We start from the raw sequence: 18,447 nt of genomic DNA, 5'->3' as shown, positions 1-18,447 counted from the left end.
AGACTTGGTAATCTCTCCGTTCAGCACTGCTTAGGCAGCTGAGTCAAAAATGAATTTGGAAATGCAATTATCTGTGTCATTGTTGCCTCTGAGCTGAGCTGCGGTATCGCTGCCACAGAGCGTGTTCATTATCCAAACACCCTCTGGCCCTTCGGCAGCCACTGTTCTATTATTAGTTTGAACTATTACATGATTGAATGACTGGCTGAAGGTACTGACCATCCGTCACTGTCGGCTGCGTTCACATTGACTCCAAAGTCCAGCAGGAACTTCACAATATGGTGATGGCCAGCGCAGACAGCATTATGAAGAGGAGTTATGCCTTCATCGTTAGGCATACTGGGATTTTCCACCTAAGAGACAAACAATGAGAAAATATACATGGAGATATTAGACTCAGAATGATTGGCTATGCACAGCAACAATGGAAAAATCCCAAAAATATCCGCAGTGGTGTCTAGCCTTGACTCAAAACTTAACTAAGAGCACTATAGAAGTGCCAACTTGGAAGCTGTTGAGTGCTACTGCCTCAGGGTAGGATAACGTCAAACTGAGCTTGTTCTGGACGTGAAGCATCTGTTTCCTGGAGAGTATCAGCTAGAGTTTGCAGTTTGGAGAGTCAGTAAGCACTTCTGTCCAGTCTCCATGTGAAACATGTCAGTGATAGATGGGGATGTGCTTTGAAAGATGTAAGGCTTTGCTCCCATGAGCTCTGTGCTGCAGAAAAACAACAAGCTTTGTGATACAGAGTGTGAGTGTGTCCTCAACAATAACTTTCCACACTTGACAACCGAGACCACCTCTCCCCTGACAGAGCTGCTGAGGATCAAAGATACTTTACTTTAATAAGTGCTGTCATGGAGGCACTGAAAAGCTTCAAAATGTTCCGGTTATCTGTTGAGGCAATCTGTGTGTGGGTGTACGGAAACCATTGGCATGTACAAATTTTCTTCTATTACATAAGGAAACAGAAATAGTTACAAAATTGAATTAGAAAAAAACTGTGTTGGATGATATTCAGCTTGAACTCTGAAGATTATCCAGTTAGATTACACACACTTATGCTTCACACCAATCTAGAGCAGTTGACCTTAATTGTCTTCAACCTAAGCACAACATAAACACAATTTATAATAGGGATTGGCACGGGCAGTTAATTCCAAGATCGACGGATCGCATCAATTCCTCGAGGGCCAATCTATATTTAGAACGCAACGCATCTTCCTGCAGGAATAATGATGCACAACAATACAGCCTACCCAACAACTTATGATTATTCTCAATCAAAACAGTCACAGTAACCCTTTAAGGATCTATTTTTTCAAAACCACAACGTCAAAACAATGTTTCCTTACAAACACGTAATTAAATTTGTGTCGAATCGGTCCCATTGTGGAGAACATGCACTGACACAAAGGTGGCAGGTCTCAGCAGGTGCTGCTTTGACAGAATGCTCAGTTTTTTCTACCGGTGCCTGTTGGACTTCCACCACGCATGGCTCACTGAAATAAGTCCTAGAACGAGTCCTCCCCGAAGAGAGTGTCCAGTGCCTCTACATTGCTGCCCTGAACGCCACTGCTTTCCCTTCCATATCGCCGGGGCCTTGCACAGTAGTATGTAGGTCACACAACTTCTCTCAGATAGTGATGCAAAGATCCAGTTTCAAAAATCTAATTGTTTCCCAATCGGGTTAATTTAAAACGAGGACTACTCATCACTCACGCCCATCCCTAATATTTAACTAGATCATCTTAAAAACTGTAAAGAATGTAGCACACATAACAATTAGTCTCTCCTCACAATAGGTATAATCTCCCTCAAGGCTTGATACTCAGTCCAATACCTTTCACAACGTGTATGCTACCGCTCTGTGAGCTAACAGCATTGGCATAGATTTGCACTTCTACGCAGATGACACTCTGTTGCTATGCACCAAAGATTCTAAGTTGTTTCTTCCCTCTATGCCCTAAACCAACAAGCGTGGCCCTTGCTTAATTTTGCAATCTTATTATGGTATATTGGACTTTACATTCATTACATTTATGTTAAACCTCTTGTTACGACCAACGGGTCCCAGATGTCTGAAAGGGATCTCTCTTTGAAATTGCCTCTCCATGGGTGTCTCTATAGGATTTTTACAGGGTGGTTTTACTTGTTTTCCTGCTTTCTTGCTCTTTATATGGGTTTGGAATCTCAGCAGATTGCTTGAAATATGAGAATGTATCAAAGTATAAATTCTGTAACAACATCTTGCTATACCTCATATATAATCCTCTGCACCAGATCAAACTCTCCCTCTAACGATGCGTCCAGCAGCAGAGCTAGAGGGTTAAACTTCACTCTCAGGCCGTGGCCTGTTCGCTCCGATGACGGCTTCTTCAGGTTGGTTCGCTTAACCTGCAGCACAAAGAGAGAGAAGCAGAAAAGTGTTGACGGTGCAAGATAGGAATTGCTTGGTCAGCACTTACTGATAAACCTGGCATAGCTCCCACAGAGAACAATCCTTTTGTTTAGGTAATCAGGAACATATGACCAAGTACAACAAAACTAAGAAAGTGAGATGTGCAAATTTATTGGGCATACGTATTAGTGGCATATAAGTGTCCAATTTCAATGGCTGTACCCCATATCAAGTGTACTGCTGATGCCTACCTTAGGCAGTGAAGGGGGGGCAGGAGGTGATGGTGAAGGAGAGGCGTGGACTACAGAGTTGTGTGCTGGACTAGAGCCTCTCTGGTTGTTATTATTCTGGTCCTCTGGCCTATCAGGTGCAGGGGGCGGGCTGGTTTGGGCCGGTGGAGACACGTAAATGGTAGTTTCTGCTTTTGCCTTCGTTTCTTTGGGTGTTTCTATGGCAACAGAAGGAGGGGACAAGCGGCGGGAGCCCGAGTTCAGGTTGTGAACCTCGCCCTCCATGGTTGCCATGCTGACATGCTTTTCACCAGCTTCTACATTCCCATTTGCTGAGTGGATGTTGTCCATTTCACCCAAAAGGCAGTCAGGCTGGTAGAAAGTATTGCCTGGAATTAAGAATGAAACAGCCGATTTAAGCTGATGATCAGTGGGAAATACTATGCAGGCTAACTGATGCCACCTAGTCCTGAGGCAAAGCCATGTCATCATATCACAGTGTCTTACCTGAGCCTCCTTCCATGCCTCCCGCCAACGTGTTGAACCTGCACACCACAACAGAAATCAGCTTAAACCAAGATATAGAAACCTTTTGCTTCTGTTTCACATTCACTTTCATAAAATGTATTTGTTTTGATGGTGTGGTACAGCATAGGGTGTAGCACGGACCTCTGGTACAGTAGTTTTTGGATGTTTGGCCCCTGTGGGCCCTCAGGTTCAGTGATTGAGCTGCGCTTCTTCAGGGGTCGTGGAGCATTGCTGAGGCGCCGCCGGAGAACCTCCAGGTCAGCGTCAACCTGGTAACGTAGCTGGGAGTGGGCTGTGGATGGAAGGGAGATTCTCTGATGTTTACTACACATTTCTTCTTATGTTATTTGTTTATTGAAATTGTGTTATTACTTGCTTCTACACCCAGAAATTTCCAATTTAGTAAAGAAATCTCTATTTTCTACGGAAATGACTGACAAGAAGAATAATGTAACGCAAAACCTGTTGTGCAATTGTCACACATTTACGCTCAATTTATATACTGCAAAAAACTACGTCTCTAACCTCGACCAAAACTAGGACAACACACTGATGAGACTGATTTACTCTCTGGTACCTACCAACTGGGGTGAGCTTAGTGGGACTGAGGGGACGAGGGATGTTGTCCACAGTGGGTGGTGGGAGGATTTGCCCATCACTGCTCTCTCCTCCCCCTTTCCCTACGTCTTTATCTGTAACATCCTCTCCTCCTGCTCTTACTCCTCCTCCTCCTCCTCCTCCTCCCTGGAGAAACGGGACAGGGGACGGAGAGGTGGAGGAGGTGGGGAGGATGGGTTTACCATAGACTACGGAGAGAAAGGAAATGGGATGGATAGTGTATTAACATTAAACTTACACTATCCAAGTATGTGGCACAATCTGTTAAAAAAAAAAAAATATTTTTTAACCCGCTGTTCAATTACCTGCTTTGACAGTAGTTCTGTTGCTGAGAGATCCATAGTTTTTGGCCTGAGGCTGCTGGAGGTACATGCTGTAAATGGAGCTGCTGTTCATGGTGGCGGGGCCCTTTCTAGGGGACTGGGGCCTCGAGGGGTGGTCTGGGACGTAGGGACGCACAGCCACCGCTGGAGGGGGATCTGTTCGCTCCGTTTGCGGGGACAACGGAGATGGCTGGGAGGTGGATCCTAACAATAACGACATCATTTGGAACAATTAACACTCAATTTCCAAATGTTACACACACATCTCCATGACAGACAGATTTTATTTGCTGAGCTCATCATTCAGTTTCCCTAAAATTGTCATGCTGCGGTGAGGTCTGTCCTGTATTTGGGTTTTTGTCTTGTGAATTTCCTGTTTTATTTTGAAAAGTAACTCTCCTCTCGTTCCAGGTCACTTGCCCTTCCTCTTGTGTCACAGGTCTGAGTCGTTCCCTGATTCCCGATTGTTTCCACCTGTGGTTCTCCTCCCTTCATGTGTATAAAGTCCATGTCTTCTCCCCTGTCCCGTTGCCAGATTATTTCGTACCTCGTGTCGAATGTTTCCAGTGCTTATCCACAGTCTTGTTCATGCCATTGAGTTTTTTGTATCCACGCTCAGGTGTTTGTATTCACTGTTTGCTCATAGTAAGTTTAACCTTTTTTGCTCTTATCCCCATTGTTTTTTCCTCCTGGTCGGAGCGATTTTGTTTTATTTCTTATTTTGTTCACTTTGTTTTTTGTTATTCCTCCTGTACGGAGCGACTTAGTTTAGATTTTAATTTGTTAACTTTGCGTCTCGATTTTTCCTCCTGGACGGAGCAACTTAATTTTGTAATTTGTTCTTTAATCATTGACATTTGTTTGTTCCTCCTGTGCGGAGTGAGTTTTTGTTTGTGACCTTTGTGGCTCTGTGTCATGTTTTTGGCTTCAAGAAATAAATTCAGTTTTTTGATCTGCGAACCTTCGCATCTGAGTCCTCATTCCTGCCCGGGCCTTACAAAAATAGAGAGGCTTGTAATATGTGATTTGTCGCAGTGGCAGCGGGCTTAACAGAGTATTCCAGATGTCCCTCTCCTCAACAAAGCTTTCCAGGCGTTCCAAGGCCAGACGATATATATTATCTCTCCATAGTGTTCTAGGTCTACCCCAGGGCCTCCTTCCGGTTGGACGCATGCGAAAACTTCTAACAGAAGGAGCCCAGAAGCGTTCTGATGTGATGCCCAAACTACCTCAACTGACCCCTTGTGACATGAATGAGCAGCAGCTCTACTCCAAGCTCCCTCTGCATGTCTGAGCTCCGTGCCCTATCTCTAAGGCCGAGCACCCTACCGATGAAATTCATTTTGGTCGCCTGTGTCTGTGATCTCGTTCTTTCGGTCACTACCCAAAGCTCAAAGTAGGTGAGGGTTGGAACGTAGATGGACTGGTAAATTGAGAGCTTTGCCTTTTTTGCTCAGCGCATGCATCAAAGCTGACGCCACACCAGACTGCTTGTCCATCTCACAGTCAGTGGTTTGTAATGTTTTGTAATATCTTGTTAGAAATAACCGCACCTTGGCTTGAATTTGGAGGGACGGAGATCCGCTGCTGTATTTGTTGTGAAGAGGAAGATGATGTCGAGGAGGATGAGGTGGCGTTTGCAGCAGTGGATCTGGGCCAACCCAGTGTACCAGGGGCAGAACGGGGCAGGGAGCTGGTGGAACAGTGATGCCCTGCCGTCTGGTGGGCGGCACTCGGGTAGGTACCATAACCAGAGGGAAGCTGGTGGGAGGGAGAGACATTGAAATGATGAGAGGGAGAGAAAACCTGCACTGCTCAAGGAGGCAAAATAAGGAAAATTTTAACGTCTGTATAAAATCATCTGGTATAAGTAATCTACAAAAATTATAGAGTATCAGAGTGACTGTTGTCAGGGAACTTTACTATTATCGCCCCATATCTTGTGTGGAAACAGTACAGTACCTGTTCTGGACTGTTGGTCCTCCAATCTGAAACACTCTTACTGATGCTAGGCCACGACGCTTCATTAGCTAAACAAAGACAAAGAGGGGGAGTGATGGGGAAGGGACAAAGGTTAAAACAAGAGGCAATAAAGGAGATGAGGAAGAGGCACGGACGCACAAAACATATGTAGTATGTGGTGGAAGGTTAAAGTAGGTGAAAGGTGAGAAAGTTGCAAGAAATCTTAACGCTAAATTGTAAATATTTCACACTAGCTGTCTATGCAGTACCTCATTCCATAGACACAATATAAATATACAAGGCAAAACAAATTGCTACAATAAAACATCTTATTATCCATGCATAAAGTTTACTCCGACAACAACATAAAGAATGACCCTGTCCATGCTCCATTAACAAGAACCACATAATTAAGCAAATACAATTTAAAACACAAAGGTCATAGAGTTATTTTAAATTTGACCTGACAACTCTGTCTTTAAACTGTTTCGCCTCAACAAGGCAAACACTGTAATGACACGAGACAAGCATTGCTTAACAACTGCGCTTAAATTGGTGATTACAGTGTATTCTCCACTGCAAACATGTGTTTAGCATTCTGTAAGTGGTAACCCCATGGGACTAAAGTATGTCTGATCATGAGCTTTGAATGCAAAATGTATGGGTGGTGTAGTTGTTGTCATGGTAACATCTATATCTCATAGTAAAAAAAGAACAAACACTCGTAATAACCGGCCATTTCAGTCATAACATTTACTTTTAGGTACTGTTCTGCTATTTTTACCTTAACAGTTTAAAATCACAGTGCGTGCATTCTGAATAACAGGACGCTTCTGCCTCAGCTGGCCATGCTACCTTCAGTATCTATAAAAGGTAGCAATCTCTCTCCACAGGTGTGGAGGGTCTTACATAAGCAGGTCAGTCACTAAATCTGCCACTGTTGACGAATAACAAGTGACAATCCTGGAGGTCAAAGGCCTAATGCTTTACGCTCACACTAGAGTTTAACCACACTAAATTAACTAAAGACTAGCTGAAAGGAGTTTGGCTTGTGAATTAGCTTGCGGCTAGTTAGTTTCAATGACGAACAATAACAATATACCATGGTAGATTAGGGAGCGTATCTATGTTCCCCGCTTTTCCCCCAAAAAGGTCCTATGTTCCTTGCTTTGTTTGTGACCGGGGAACATCTGACCTTTTTCTAAAAAAGGGTCCTATGTTTCTCAATCAGTGCTGAATTCCCTGCAAATAGGCCTATGTACACCCTAACACTACCCCCTGACCCTGACCATAACCTCAAACCCTAACCAAATGCTGAATTAAAGCCGCGAAGGCAGAGGCTTATGCGACCAGGGAACATAGGACCCAGGAAACATAGGGATGATCCCTGTGAATGTCACAGTTAGCTAAAATTCAGCTTCCATTGTCAAAGTATCATTTTAAGTTGGTACCTAACCATTTGGCTGTAGCTCTCTGTGGTACAGCCACCCACGTCACAGTGTTGGCACACACCAGACTAATGCTGATTAACTAGTGAACCCTGGAGTCCTGCAGTCAGTGAGCCGTGCTGGGAAACCTGTTGACTGCTGCTGTAACCTAGCTGCTGACCTCAGGAAGAAAACGGTCACGACAGGAAGCAAACAGTCAGCTCTGTGCGAGGTGGAAACTTGGCCATCTGCCCGAGAGCCCAGATTAGAAGCAGTCACTTGTAGAGGAGAGACAGTACAGTTTACATTACTGGCACCGTCACAGTGCAGCCTGATGCAAAAGACAAAGGGCTCAGGTTCCGTTTCAGGGTTTTAAGAAACCAAACAAACCCGTCACTACTCATCTTCTTCTAATTTCACTCACATTTAAGGTTTTTCAACACCAATCTCTGTATTCTTGAACTGAGGTATGGTGATGTTAATCTTTCGGAGCAATATGATGTAGTATTTAGTCCAAAGAACGCAAACTGAATAGGTAGACTCTCAATAAGAGGAAGAAAACACAATGAAACATTTATAATATGTGGAATCTTATCAACGTTTTTCATTACAAGAAATAACCCATAGCTGTAAAATGGCCGATTGTTGTTTTTACAATTTTACACTAAATTCGATGAAAGGACTAGATGGTACAATCCCCGGGATTATGCATGGCAGGGGCGTCCTCCTCCCTGAGCCAACCTTGCGCCTGACCGCACTAGATACTTATGTGCCGATTAAACAAACAAGTTAACTTGTGAGTGTTTGAGATACAGGTGGATATTGTTACCTTTGGACTGAGCCAGGTCAGCGGTTTCCCCCGGTACCAGTTTTTTACGCAAAGCTAAGCTGAGATCATTGGCTGCCGGTTGTAGCTCAGCGCACAGACATGAGAGTTGTGTCAATCTTGTCATCTTACAACTTTCGGCAAGAGGGCAAATAAATATATTTTCAAAAATGTTACAAACATCATTTAAGGAGGATGATTTAATACTACATATAATAATAATAATAAAAAACAATGGACTTTTGGAGCTTTTCTGGATCCTTTACAAAGAACAACAACAAAACAAAGCTGAACACAGATAAATGAATCCATGAGAAATAATAGGGTGCTGCCACAGACGTCACCGGACAGGATTGAATTTAAAAAGGACAAGTTTATCTGTCTAAGTGTTTTTATGTGAAAACAGAAGCATCAGCATCTTTCAAGGAATCATGAGCTAATCATCATGGGACCTGGATCGTGTCCTGTTACCACTTTCCCACAAATATAAGTTCAAGTCAGTGGAATATGAATCCATTTCTCTCACTTGTAACGTAAAACGGGAAGGCACAGAAGTCTTTGCTGCGATTTGTGATTGCTCTGAGAACACTGTAGACGTCTGTGCTCAGACTGCATTAGCATTCATAAAGTACAATAGATATTCAGCGCTAACATTTGTTAGAGAGCCTTAATCTCTCTGATGACAGCAACAACAGCGACAATGATCCCCTCACACCCCCTCACACAAAATCTCTCCTTATCTGACTCACACAGACACGCACAGTACACAGGCTGTATATAGCTACAAGCGCACCTCAGACTTCCTTTCATTCATGTGTGTCATTTGTTAGACTGTTGACGTGATTTACAACCATGTGTTTTCCACATTATATAAGCTGGGAGACTAAACACAGCTGTGGCATTTGCTTTGGCATTCAAGAGCACATTGGGATTTGTATCAGTGCTGGTTCAAGACACTCCACTTATACCCAGCAGTTCAAATAAGGATGCTTTTCCGCTTTCATCCTGGGTGCACTGACAGATTCCTATGAGCAAGTGTCTGACTGGCATACTGCAGAATGAGAGTGGCTTGACACCACACGGTCAGTGGTTAACAAGGAAAAGCTTTGTCATGTGGGAAAAGACAATTCTAGCTATGTGGATGGATGTTGACATTAGTTAAGCTGGTGTGATTATTAACCAGACTCAATAGCGTGCCATGTTAAAGGAATAGCTCCACATTTTACAAAAAAAAATGGGAGTTTTCTTGTCATGTCTGTTCGAATATGAAGCTTCCACCATGTGACGTTAGCTTAACTTAGCATAAACACTTGAAACAAGGTGAAACAGCTACAATCAGACCTGGTGAAAAAGGTGACGTGTCATCGTCGACTCAAGACGTCGCATCAAAGATGTTTCATTGAGAAGACGATCACGACAGCTGGAGAGACTTCTACGGTCTCACTCCAGTCTGTGGAAAATTAACATGTCTGATCATTGTGAAAAAAGTGGATTGTATTGTGCTTTTCTGCAGGTTTAGGGAGTAACGGATTACATGTAATGGCGTTACGTATTTAAAAATGAAAATACGAGTAACTGTATCCCATTATAGTTACAGTTAGTGTATTCAGAATACAGTTACTTTCTTTAAAAAGATGACGTTACAGATTCATTTAAAAAAGAAAGAAAACCGCCTAAAAATAAGAAAACTATCAGGATCTAGAAAAGAAGGGGGGTTTGAACTATTACATTTTATTGATATAAATAATACTTTTTAAGGTCAAATTAAGGAATGTCCTAAAGCCCCAAACACTATTTAGTATTTTATTCCAAACACCATTTTTGAGAAATAAGGTGGATTCTCCTTTATACCTACTTACAATCTTAATATTATCAAATTTCTTATTTTAGTATCAACAGGCCCTCCTAGCTTGGAAATGATGCTACATTCATATTTTTTCCCCACACAAAGTCATCCCGTGGAATAATGAAGACATTACTGTCAGGAAAAATTTGTCTTTCTGCAGACTTGGGTTGATAACGTTGGTAGAGATCTTTTTGACACTGATGGTTAACTACTTAGTTATGAACGATTTCTTCTTGTTTGTTTTTTTCCCGGTGACAAGCAGAGACTTTAATTCTGTAGTGAAAGCTGTCCCTCTCGTTCTGCCCTTTTTAAGGAAAAAACATCTGCAATTTTAAGAAGCACTTCAACCTTTTCTGATGATAAATGCAATTGACATTATAAATACTGAATGTAATAGTAAACATACATGTAATGCAAATACAAATTGGCAGAGGGCGTGGCTATTACCATATCAATTCTGTATCATCAATAAGACTAAGGATGTACACATCAAAATTTTACACATTTATCCTACAAATCTATATTTTCCAGATTCCTAGATAATGAGAATAAATGTAATTTTTGCAACAATGATCCTGAATCGTTGACACATGTCTGTAATTGTTTACATTCTGCTTCCTTTTGGGCTCGAATGTTCAAAGTATGTATTTGTTAAAATGAACTGTAACATCAGAATTGAATGTAGAAAAGCCATTCTGTATTATTGAACATGAGATATATAATATTGAGTTCATTGTTAACTTGTTGATTTTATATGGAAACAAAGACGATCCCCTACGTCATCACTTTCCAAAATGAAATTTCAGAATCATCCAAAATCTCAGAATGTATCGACCCTAAAATAAGTATTAAAAGTCTTAATATTTAAAACTAATTTCAATTAAAAGTGTTTATTTTAAATATGCAGTGTCAGCAGTTTTAGGCCACTCCCCTTTTAGAATGTTGTTCTGGCTGATCAGTTGAAAGAATGTAATGATGTCATCAGTTTTAGGCCACACCCCCTTTTAGAATGGAACTCTCGTGAGAAGAATCCACTCTGGATAAAAACTCCACTTGGATCGTTTTTGGAGACATTCGACAGCAACGATGTCTTCCCCTGAACCATTTCCGATAAAACCATGCGACATAATCTCCAACAAGAAGATAAACTACCTGGTGTTGGACTTTAACGGCGAAGGCGGTTTTGGTAAAGTGACTAAGTGCCTCAATTTAAAAACATCTGAGGTAACGGCGATCAAGATCCTCAAAGACACTGAAGATAAGTTCATTCAAAGAGAAGTGCGCATGCTGAATGAGATCAGGACACTTGACCCAGAGAAGAAGAACTTGGTGCGATTCATCGACAACTTCATGTTCCAGGATATGTCATGTCTCGCCTTCGAGATGCTGGACCAAAGCCTTTGGGACCTGATTATTCAGAGACAGGAACCATTGTCTCTCAACGAAATCCGCCCCATCACACATCAGCTACTTGTAGCATTTGAAGCCCTGAAGAGCATCGGCATAATTCACACAGATTTGAAGCCTGACAACGTCATGCTCGTCAATCACCAGGATGAGCCCTTCAGGGTGAAATTAATTGACTTTGGTTTGGCCCTTCCAGCCTCTGAAGTAGAAGAGGGAAGGCTCATGCAAGCCTTGGGGTACAGGGCTCCAGAGGTGGACTTGGGCCTCCCCATAACTGAAGCCGTCGACATGTGGGGACTAGGATGTGTCATGGCCTTTCTTTATTTTTGCAGACACCTCTTTCCTATACAATCAACATACCACACAATGGGAGCCCTCTGCCATCTGCTCGGTCAGCCAGGAGACCACCTGCTGAATGCTGCACAAAACGCCTCCCAGTATTTCCGCAGGGTGAAGTCCATGAAAAATCCAGGATGGAAGTTTAAGACCCCAAAGCAGTACATGAAGTCAACTGGAGTCAAGCCCAAACATATAAACTGGACTTTTAGCTCTGCTATCAGTTTGGAAGATGCAGTAGAGAGCCACTATGAGGTGCAGGACGATGTTGAGAATGTGGACAGGACAGGATTTATACACCTCTTGAAACGTTTGCTTGATCCAGATGGCGAGACAAGAATCACACCGGAGCAGGCCCTGCATCATTGTTTTGTTGGCATGCATAACCTGAGAGAGGACAGAGATACCAGCTCTTATGCCAAAGACGCGTTTGGGTTGATGACCGTTTGCCGCCTGGATGATTCAAATGAGTCTTTGGATTTTCATAAAGACAAACAGTCAACCCACTCACACATCAACAGCTCCAATTATGATGAAGACTACCTGCAAGCAACAGTGTCTTCCTCTGCACCATTTCCGATAGGAAAACATGACATCCTCTCCAACGGGTCTTCACACTACCTTGTGTTGGACTTCAATGGAGAGGGCAGTTTTGGCAAAGTGGCAAAGTGTGTCAACATAGAAACATCTGAGACAACCGCGGTCAAGATCCACAAAGACAATGACGATGAGTTCATTCAAAAAGAAGTGAACATGCTGAAGGAACTCAGGACCTTAGACTCAGAAAAAAAGAACTTGGTGCGATTCATCGACAACTTCACGTTCCAGGATATGTCCTGTCTCGCCTTCGAGATGCTGGACCAAAGCCTTTGGGACCTGCTTATTCAGAGACAGGAACCATTGTCTGTCAGCGAAATCCGCCCCATCACACATCAGCTACTTGTAGCATTTGAAGCCCTGAAGAGCATCGGCATAATTCACACAGATATGAAGCCTGACAACGTCATGCTCGTCAATCACCAGGATGAGCCCTTCAGGGTGAAATTAATTGACTTTGGTTTGGCCCTTCCAGCCTATGAAGCAGAAGAGGGAATGATCATGCAAGTCTTGGGGTACAGGGCTCCAGAGGTGGACTTGGGCCTCCCCATAACTGAAGCCGTCGACATGTGGGGACTAGGATGTGTCATGGCCTTTCTTTATTTTGGCAGACACCTCTTCCCTATACAATCAACATACCACGCAATGGGAGCCCTCTGCCAACTGCTCGGTCAGCCAGGAGACCACCTGCTGAATGCTGCACAAAACGCCTCCCAGTATTTCCGCAGGATAAAGTCCATTAAAAATCCAGGATGGAAATTTAAGACCCCAAAGCAGTACATGAAGTCAACTGGAGTCAAGCCCAAACATATAAACTGGACTTTTAGCTCTGCTATCAGTTTGGAAGATGCAGTAGAGAGCCACTATGAGGTGCAGGACGATGTTGAGAATGTGGACAGGAAAAGATATATACACCTCTTGAAACAATTGCTCAACCCCGATGGCGGGACAAGAATCACGCCGGAGCAGGCCCTGCATCATTGTTTTGTCACAATGCAACACCTGGATGAAGACACAGATAGCAACTCTTATGCAAAAGCGGCATTTGACTTGATGAGCGTTTGCCCCCCGGCTGATTCAAATGAACCACTGAACTTTCTCGGAGACATACAGCCAACCTCCTCACACATCAGAAGCTCTTGGTCCGAAGACGACGACGACCACCAAGCATGCAACGATGACCAATGGAAAGACATGACAGCAAAGATGTCTCCCCCTGAGCCAATTGCCAACGTAACCTACGATGACAGAGCTTCAACTGCTTCTGATTCATCAGAGGATTTCAAAGAGAGTGTGACTTCCACTCATGAAGAGTCTGGAGCTGCTTCTACCTCCGATTCAGACGATTCAGACAATTCAGACGATTCAGACGCTGCTGGTTCACAAATTGACGACAGAGCCTCAGCTGCTGCTCATTCACCAGAGGATTACGGAGAGAGTGTAACTTCCACTCATGAAGAGTCTGGAGCTGCTTCTACTTCCGATTATGACGATTCAGACGCTGCTGGTTCACAAATTGATGACAGAGCTTTAACTGCTGCTGATTCACCAGAGGATGTCAGAGAGAGTCTAACTTCTACTCATGAAGAGTCTGGAGCTGCTTCGAATTCCGATTCAGACGCTGCTGGTTTACAAATTGACGACAGAGCCTCAGCTGCTGCTCATTCACCAGAGGATGACGGAGAGAGTGTAACTTCCACTCATGAAGAGTCAGGAGCTGCTTCTACTTCCGATTCAGACGCTGCTGGTTTAAAAATTGACGACAGAGCCTCAGCTGCTGCTCATTCACCAGAGGATTACGGAGAGAGTGTAACTTCCACTCATGAAGAGTCTGGAGCTGCTTCTACTTCCGATTATGACGATTCAGACGCTGCTGGTTCACAAATTGACGACAGAGCTTCAACTGCTGCTGATTCACCAGAGGATGTCAGAGAGAGTCTAACTTCTACTCATGAAGAGTCTGGAGCTGCTTCTACTTCCGATTCAGACGCTGCTGGTTTACAAATTGACGACAGAGCTTTAACTGCTGCTGATTCACCAGAGGATGACGGAGAGAGTCTAACTTCTACTCATGAAGAGTCTGGAGCTGCTTCGAATTCCGATTCAGACGCTGCTGGTTTACAAATTGACGACAGAGCCTCAGCTGCTGCTCATTCACCAGAGGATGACGGAGAGAGTGTAACTTCCACTCATGAAGAGTCTGGAGCTGCTTCTACTTCCGATTATGACGATTCCGACGCTGCTGGTTCACAAATTGATGACAGAGCTTCAACTGCTGCTGATTCACCAGAGGATGTCAGAGAGAGTCTAACTTCTACTCATGAAGAGTCTGGAGCTGCTTCTACTTCCGATTATGACGATTCCGACGCTGCTGGTTTACAAATTGACGACAGAGCCTCAGCCGCTGCTGGGCTCAGCGATGGAGCTCCAGCCGACGACGGTGCTGACTCAGTGGACAAGGCTGCAACCACCGCTGATCCGAATGATGGCCCGAGCGCTGCTACTGCACCTGGATTACCCGATCGTGACGATGTCAACACTGGACGCGGCAGAGCCGGCAGGAGAGTGGTCAAATTCTTCAGCCGAATGAAGAAGGGAGTGATTTCCTTGTTCAGACGTCGAGGGGGCTAACAACTTTTCACCCTTGAGTAGGCTGTGTGGGTTTTTCTCTGGGTGCAAAATTATCATGATTATGATTATTATGATAATTATTATTGTCATTTGAGATGTCAAAAATACGTCTCAGTGTGAAACTGTAACTATGTGTGAACCCTGTGATAGGGGTTCATCTGACCTTACAGTTGTCTTTGTGAAAACGTTTACTGTAATAAATGAAATAAAAAAGAAAAATAAAAATAAGAAGGCTCGTCTGCACATTAGTGAAGTTGTTCATCAGGACTTTCTGCCATAAAGTGTCTTCTTTAATCCAAGCCATGATCTTTTCTAAACTTGACTCAGTAGTTTTTTTTGCAAACATTAGACACGATTTCTGACAGAAAGAGTTTTCAGTTTCTAATGTTATTCTATTTTCTTTTGTTTAAGTGTTTATCCTAAAACATCTACCAGTTTGTAAACCATTTTGTTCAGCGGGAGGTGAGGACTTATTCTGAGATTACAACTACATTAGCCTTTTTATGTTGTAATTGACCTCAGTCCAGACTGTGGGTTGCTCTCTGTTTATTTTCTTACGCTTGGTTTCCTAAACTACAGTTGTCAAATGTGATGTATGTGTCCTTATACACATGACCCTTACCTTTTGAGGTCATTTTCTGTAACTCTTTCAATTGTGTTCTCCTAACCATCTGTATATTATATATTTTTTTAGCCCAAGACTTAAACTAAAAATGTGCCTTCCTTTAAGACTCAATAAAACATGTGATGTGCTGGAACCACGAAGACAATGCTATCAACAGCCCCTTTACACCTTAAAGGGATGGTTCAGATTTATTTTTAAGTGGGGTAATATGAGGTTCTGATGCACAATCAGTGGATTATATACAGCAGAACATAGTCAACATGCTCCCAGTTTGGAAGGACAGGCAGGGAAGCTAAGCAATGTACTGTAATGTAATATCCGTTTTAGTATATGCTATTTTAAAATATTTTCACCGCTTTACTTTGCTGTCAGACAGCCCAGTGCAACAGGGAAATGAGCTGTTATCTATACTCTCTTCAAAGCCACAACACTTAGTACATTGCTAAGCTTCTCTGTCGGGACTCCTGCCTGCTTCTCCAAACTGGGGGCGCGCCGACTGCCATCTACCGTCGGTAATTTACTGACTATGTATTGGCTATGTGCCTAATACAAAAGATCTGAAACCAACCCAGGTGAAGGCGTGAGGAAGCAGGTGCTGCTAATCTAACACCAATGGTACGTTTCTTTAGCACTTTCAAGGGACTCACTGTTGTTACTGTCGCCCCCCTGAGGGGACCGAGGTCCCTCCCACGTCTCAGTGGGCTCTGACAGGACGATGTCTAAATCTGACACTTTCCATTGGCTAGGAGGCTTCCTGATGCCACTCCTGTCCTCCTCTGCATGACCACGGCCACAACGAAAGACAGTAACAAGACCAACCATGACAGTGACAACCACCAAAAAAACATCAACAAGAACATGAACATCATCACGATTAAATCATGATGGCGTCACAAAACAGTAACAGTCACAACGGCAGGAACCACCACAACATCAACAAGTGACAAAACAATGATCACAAAGACACCAATAACATCAACACATCACATTTAGGATACCAACAACAGATAAGGGAAGAGGAGAAGAAGGAGCCAACAGACAGGAAAAGGAAATAGACAGCAAGTTAGAGCCAAGACAGAGATATAAGATAAGAGATGTAATAAACTCTGAAGTGAAAGACGAAAGAATACAATAGGCAAACTGCTCCTTGTACAGTGCCTTAAAATATCAAACAAAACAATTAAAATCTACCAACCTGACAGAGAACGGATGTGGCTGAGCGGGGTGGGTTTGGGCGGTGGGTCCGGTGGCAGGGGGTACCCTGCATCCTGTCTCCCCTCCGCTGGAACCTGGATGTAGGGGCAGACTGCCGCTACTCGCCCTGACACGCCACCTCCTGGGTGGGAAGAGGTCTGGGGCGAAGACAGGCCTCCTCCATTCATACGACTCAACTGAAAGGGTACAAAGAGAAGCAGACAGAATAAGACCTACAGTAGCTGTCAAGCTAGCGTTAAAGAGGACAAATGTTAATTTTCAGGCTCATACATGTGTTTTTTTTTAAACATTACAGCATGTAAACATGTTCTAGTAGAAACAAAATACATTATTGACTTTACGGGTATTCACCCTCTGTCTGAAACAATACATTTTGAGAGCCTGTCTCTTTAAGACCCCCTCCAGAAATAGCCCTATATGCTCTGATTGGTCAGCGTTTCTGGCTGTTCTGCATCTGCACTCTCTATATCACTACACCGTCATTGGGACTGACTATAACATGACTGTAGCACTACAGCACTTTCCACCTATATATAGTATATTTGTGACATCACAACCCTACAGAAGTCCTAGCGGCTCGTTTAAAGTTAAAGTTAAAGTTTCTGAATGATTAAATGACTGTATGAATGAGTGTTTTGATACTTTCACAGTATTTTTATAACATCTCAGCTTGCTTTATAATAAAAAAAAAGACATGGAAATCCTTTTTTTAAAATATGAGACCTTTAAACCAACTGTCAAGAGAGAAAATTTGTTTCCATTAGCTAACTAGTTGTGCAGAAAAGACTTAATTTGTGTACTTCTGCTCTCTTCTTATGCAGCCGCTCTCTCAGGTCTCCGATGCGTTGATCCATCACCGTCACCTGGGCGTTCCTCTTGTTCAGCAGCTCCTTGTTCTGGGCCAACTTGCTGCTCTGCTCCAAGTTATGACGGTTACGAGCCTGAAACACAAGATTTAAAGTTTTTTTTCTACTCATTCTAATGCTGAAAGAAAGTGGTTTATGAGAATAATATAATTTACCTGAAGCTCCTGGTAGAGTTTCCTCAGTTCCAGGGCTGCAGGACCAGACAGGGGGGATCCTTTCTGGCCGGTGGGTGGCCCCGGGGACCCGGTGTGCGCTCCTTGAGCTGGTGCAGCAGGATGCAGCTGAAGGCGTCCTCTCCTCAAATCCTCCAGCTGCTGGGTCAACTGGCAAAACCATTTAGAGAGAACTTAAGAACCCACCCAAGTCAGTTTCGATTGATTTTGACTGTTAGACTGAAACGTCAATGACAAACAACCTTCCACATTACCTGGTCGACTCTGACCACAGCGGACTGCAGTTCTGCCTGCTTCTCCTGGAACAGGCTGCTGACATGGTCGATCTCTGCAGCTGGACACAGACACCAGGGCGATACAAGTTAGACTGGAACATTTAAGGCCATTGTCTTTGCTTACAAATTAAGTCCATTTAAGTTTGACTCTAAGTTTTGCA

General features: G+C 43.4%; 1 protein-coding gene across 2 annotated transcripts in view; it reads right to left on the bottom strand.

Annotated features, from left to right (window-relative positions):
* LOC310954283 (apoptosis-stimulating of p53 protein 1-like) overlaps positions 1–18,447 on the bottom strand; it is a gene marked incomplete at its 5' end in the record, with an annotated part of 59,299 nt that overhangs the window by 3,603 nt on the left and 37,249 nt on the right. For both annotated transcript variants that reach the window (XM_083923685.1, XM_083923684.1), the window contains 13 exons: positions 220–353; positions 2,260–2,397; positions 2,653–3,020; positions 3,139–3,176; positions 3,301–3,451; positions 3,741–3,965; positions 4,083–4,304; positions 5,654–5,861; positions 6,063–6,130; positions 16,953–17,148; positions 17,773–17,913; positions 17,994–18,161; positions 18,266–18,345. In XM_083923685.1, coding sequence (XP_083779811.1) covers positions 220–353; positions 2,260–2,397; positions 2,653–3,020; positions 3,139–3,176; positions 3,301–3,451; positions 3,741–3,965; positions 4,083–4,304; positions 5,654–5,861; positions 6,063–6,130; positions 16,953–17,148; positions 17,773–17,913; positions 17,994–18,161; positions 18,266–18,345 — 2,137 coding nt within the window. The remainder of the gene's footprint in view (positions 1–219; positions 354–2,259; positions 2,398–2,652; positions 3,021–3,138; positions 3,177–3,300; positions 3,452–3,740; positions 3,966–4,082; positions 4,305–5,653; positions 5,862–6,062; positions 6,131–16,952; positions 17,149–17,772; positions 17,914–17,993; positions 18,162–18,265; positions 18,346–18,447) is intronic.

The sequence above is a fragment of the Echiichthys vipera genome (genome assembly GCF_963691815.1).
Source record: "Echiichthys vipera genome assembly, chromosome: 12".
Classification (NCBI taxonomy): domain Eukaryota; kingdom Metazoa; phylum Chordata; class Actinopteri; order Perciformes; family Trachinidae; genus Echiichthys; species Echiichthys vipera.
The sequence above is the reverse complement of the archived record's forward strand: the minus strand, read 5'-3'. Positions and strand labels throughout refer to the sequence as shown.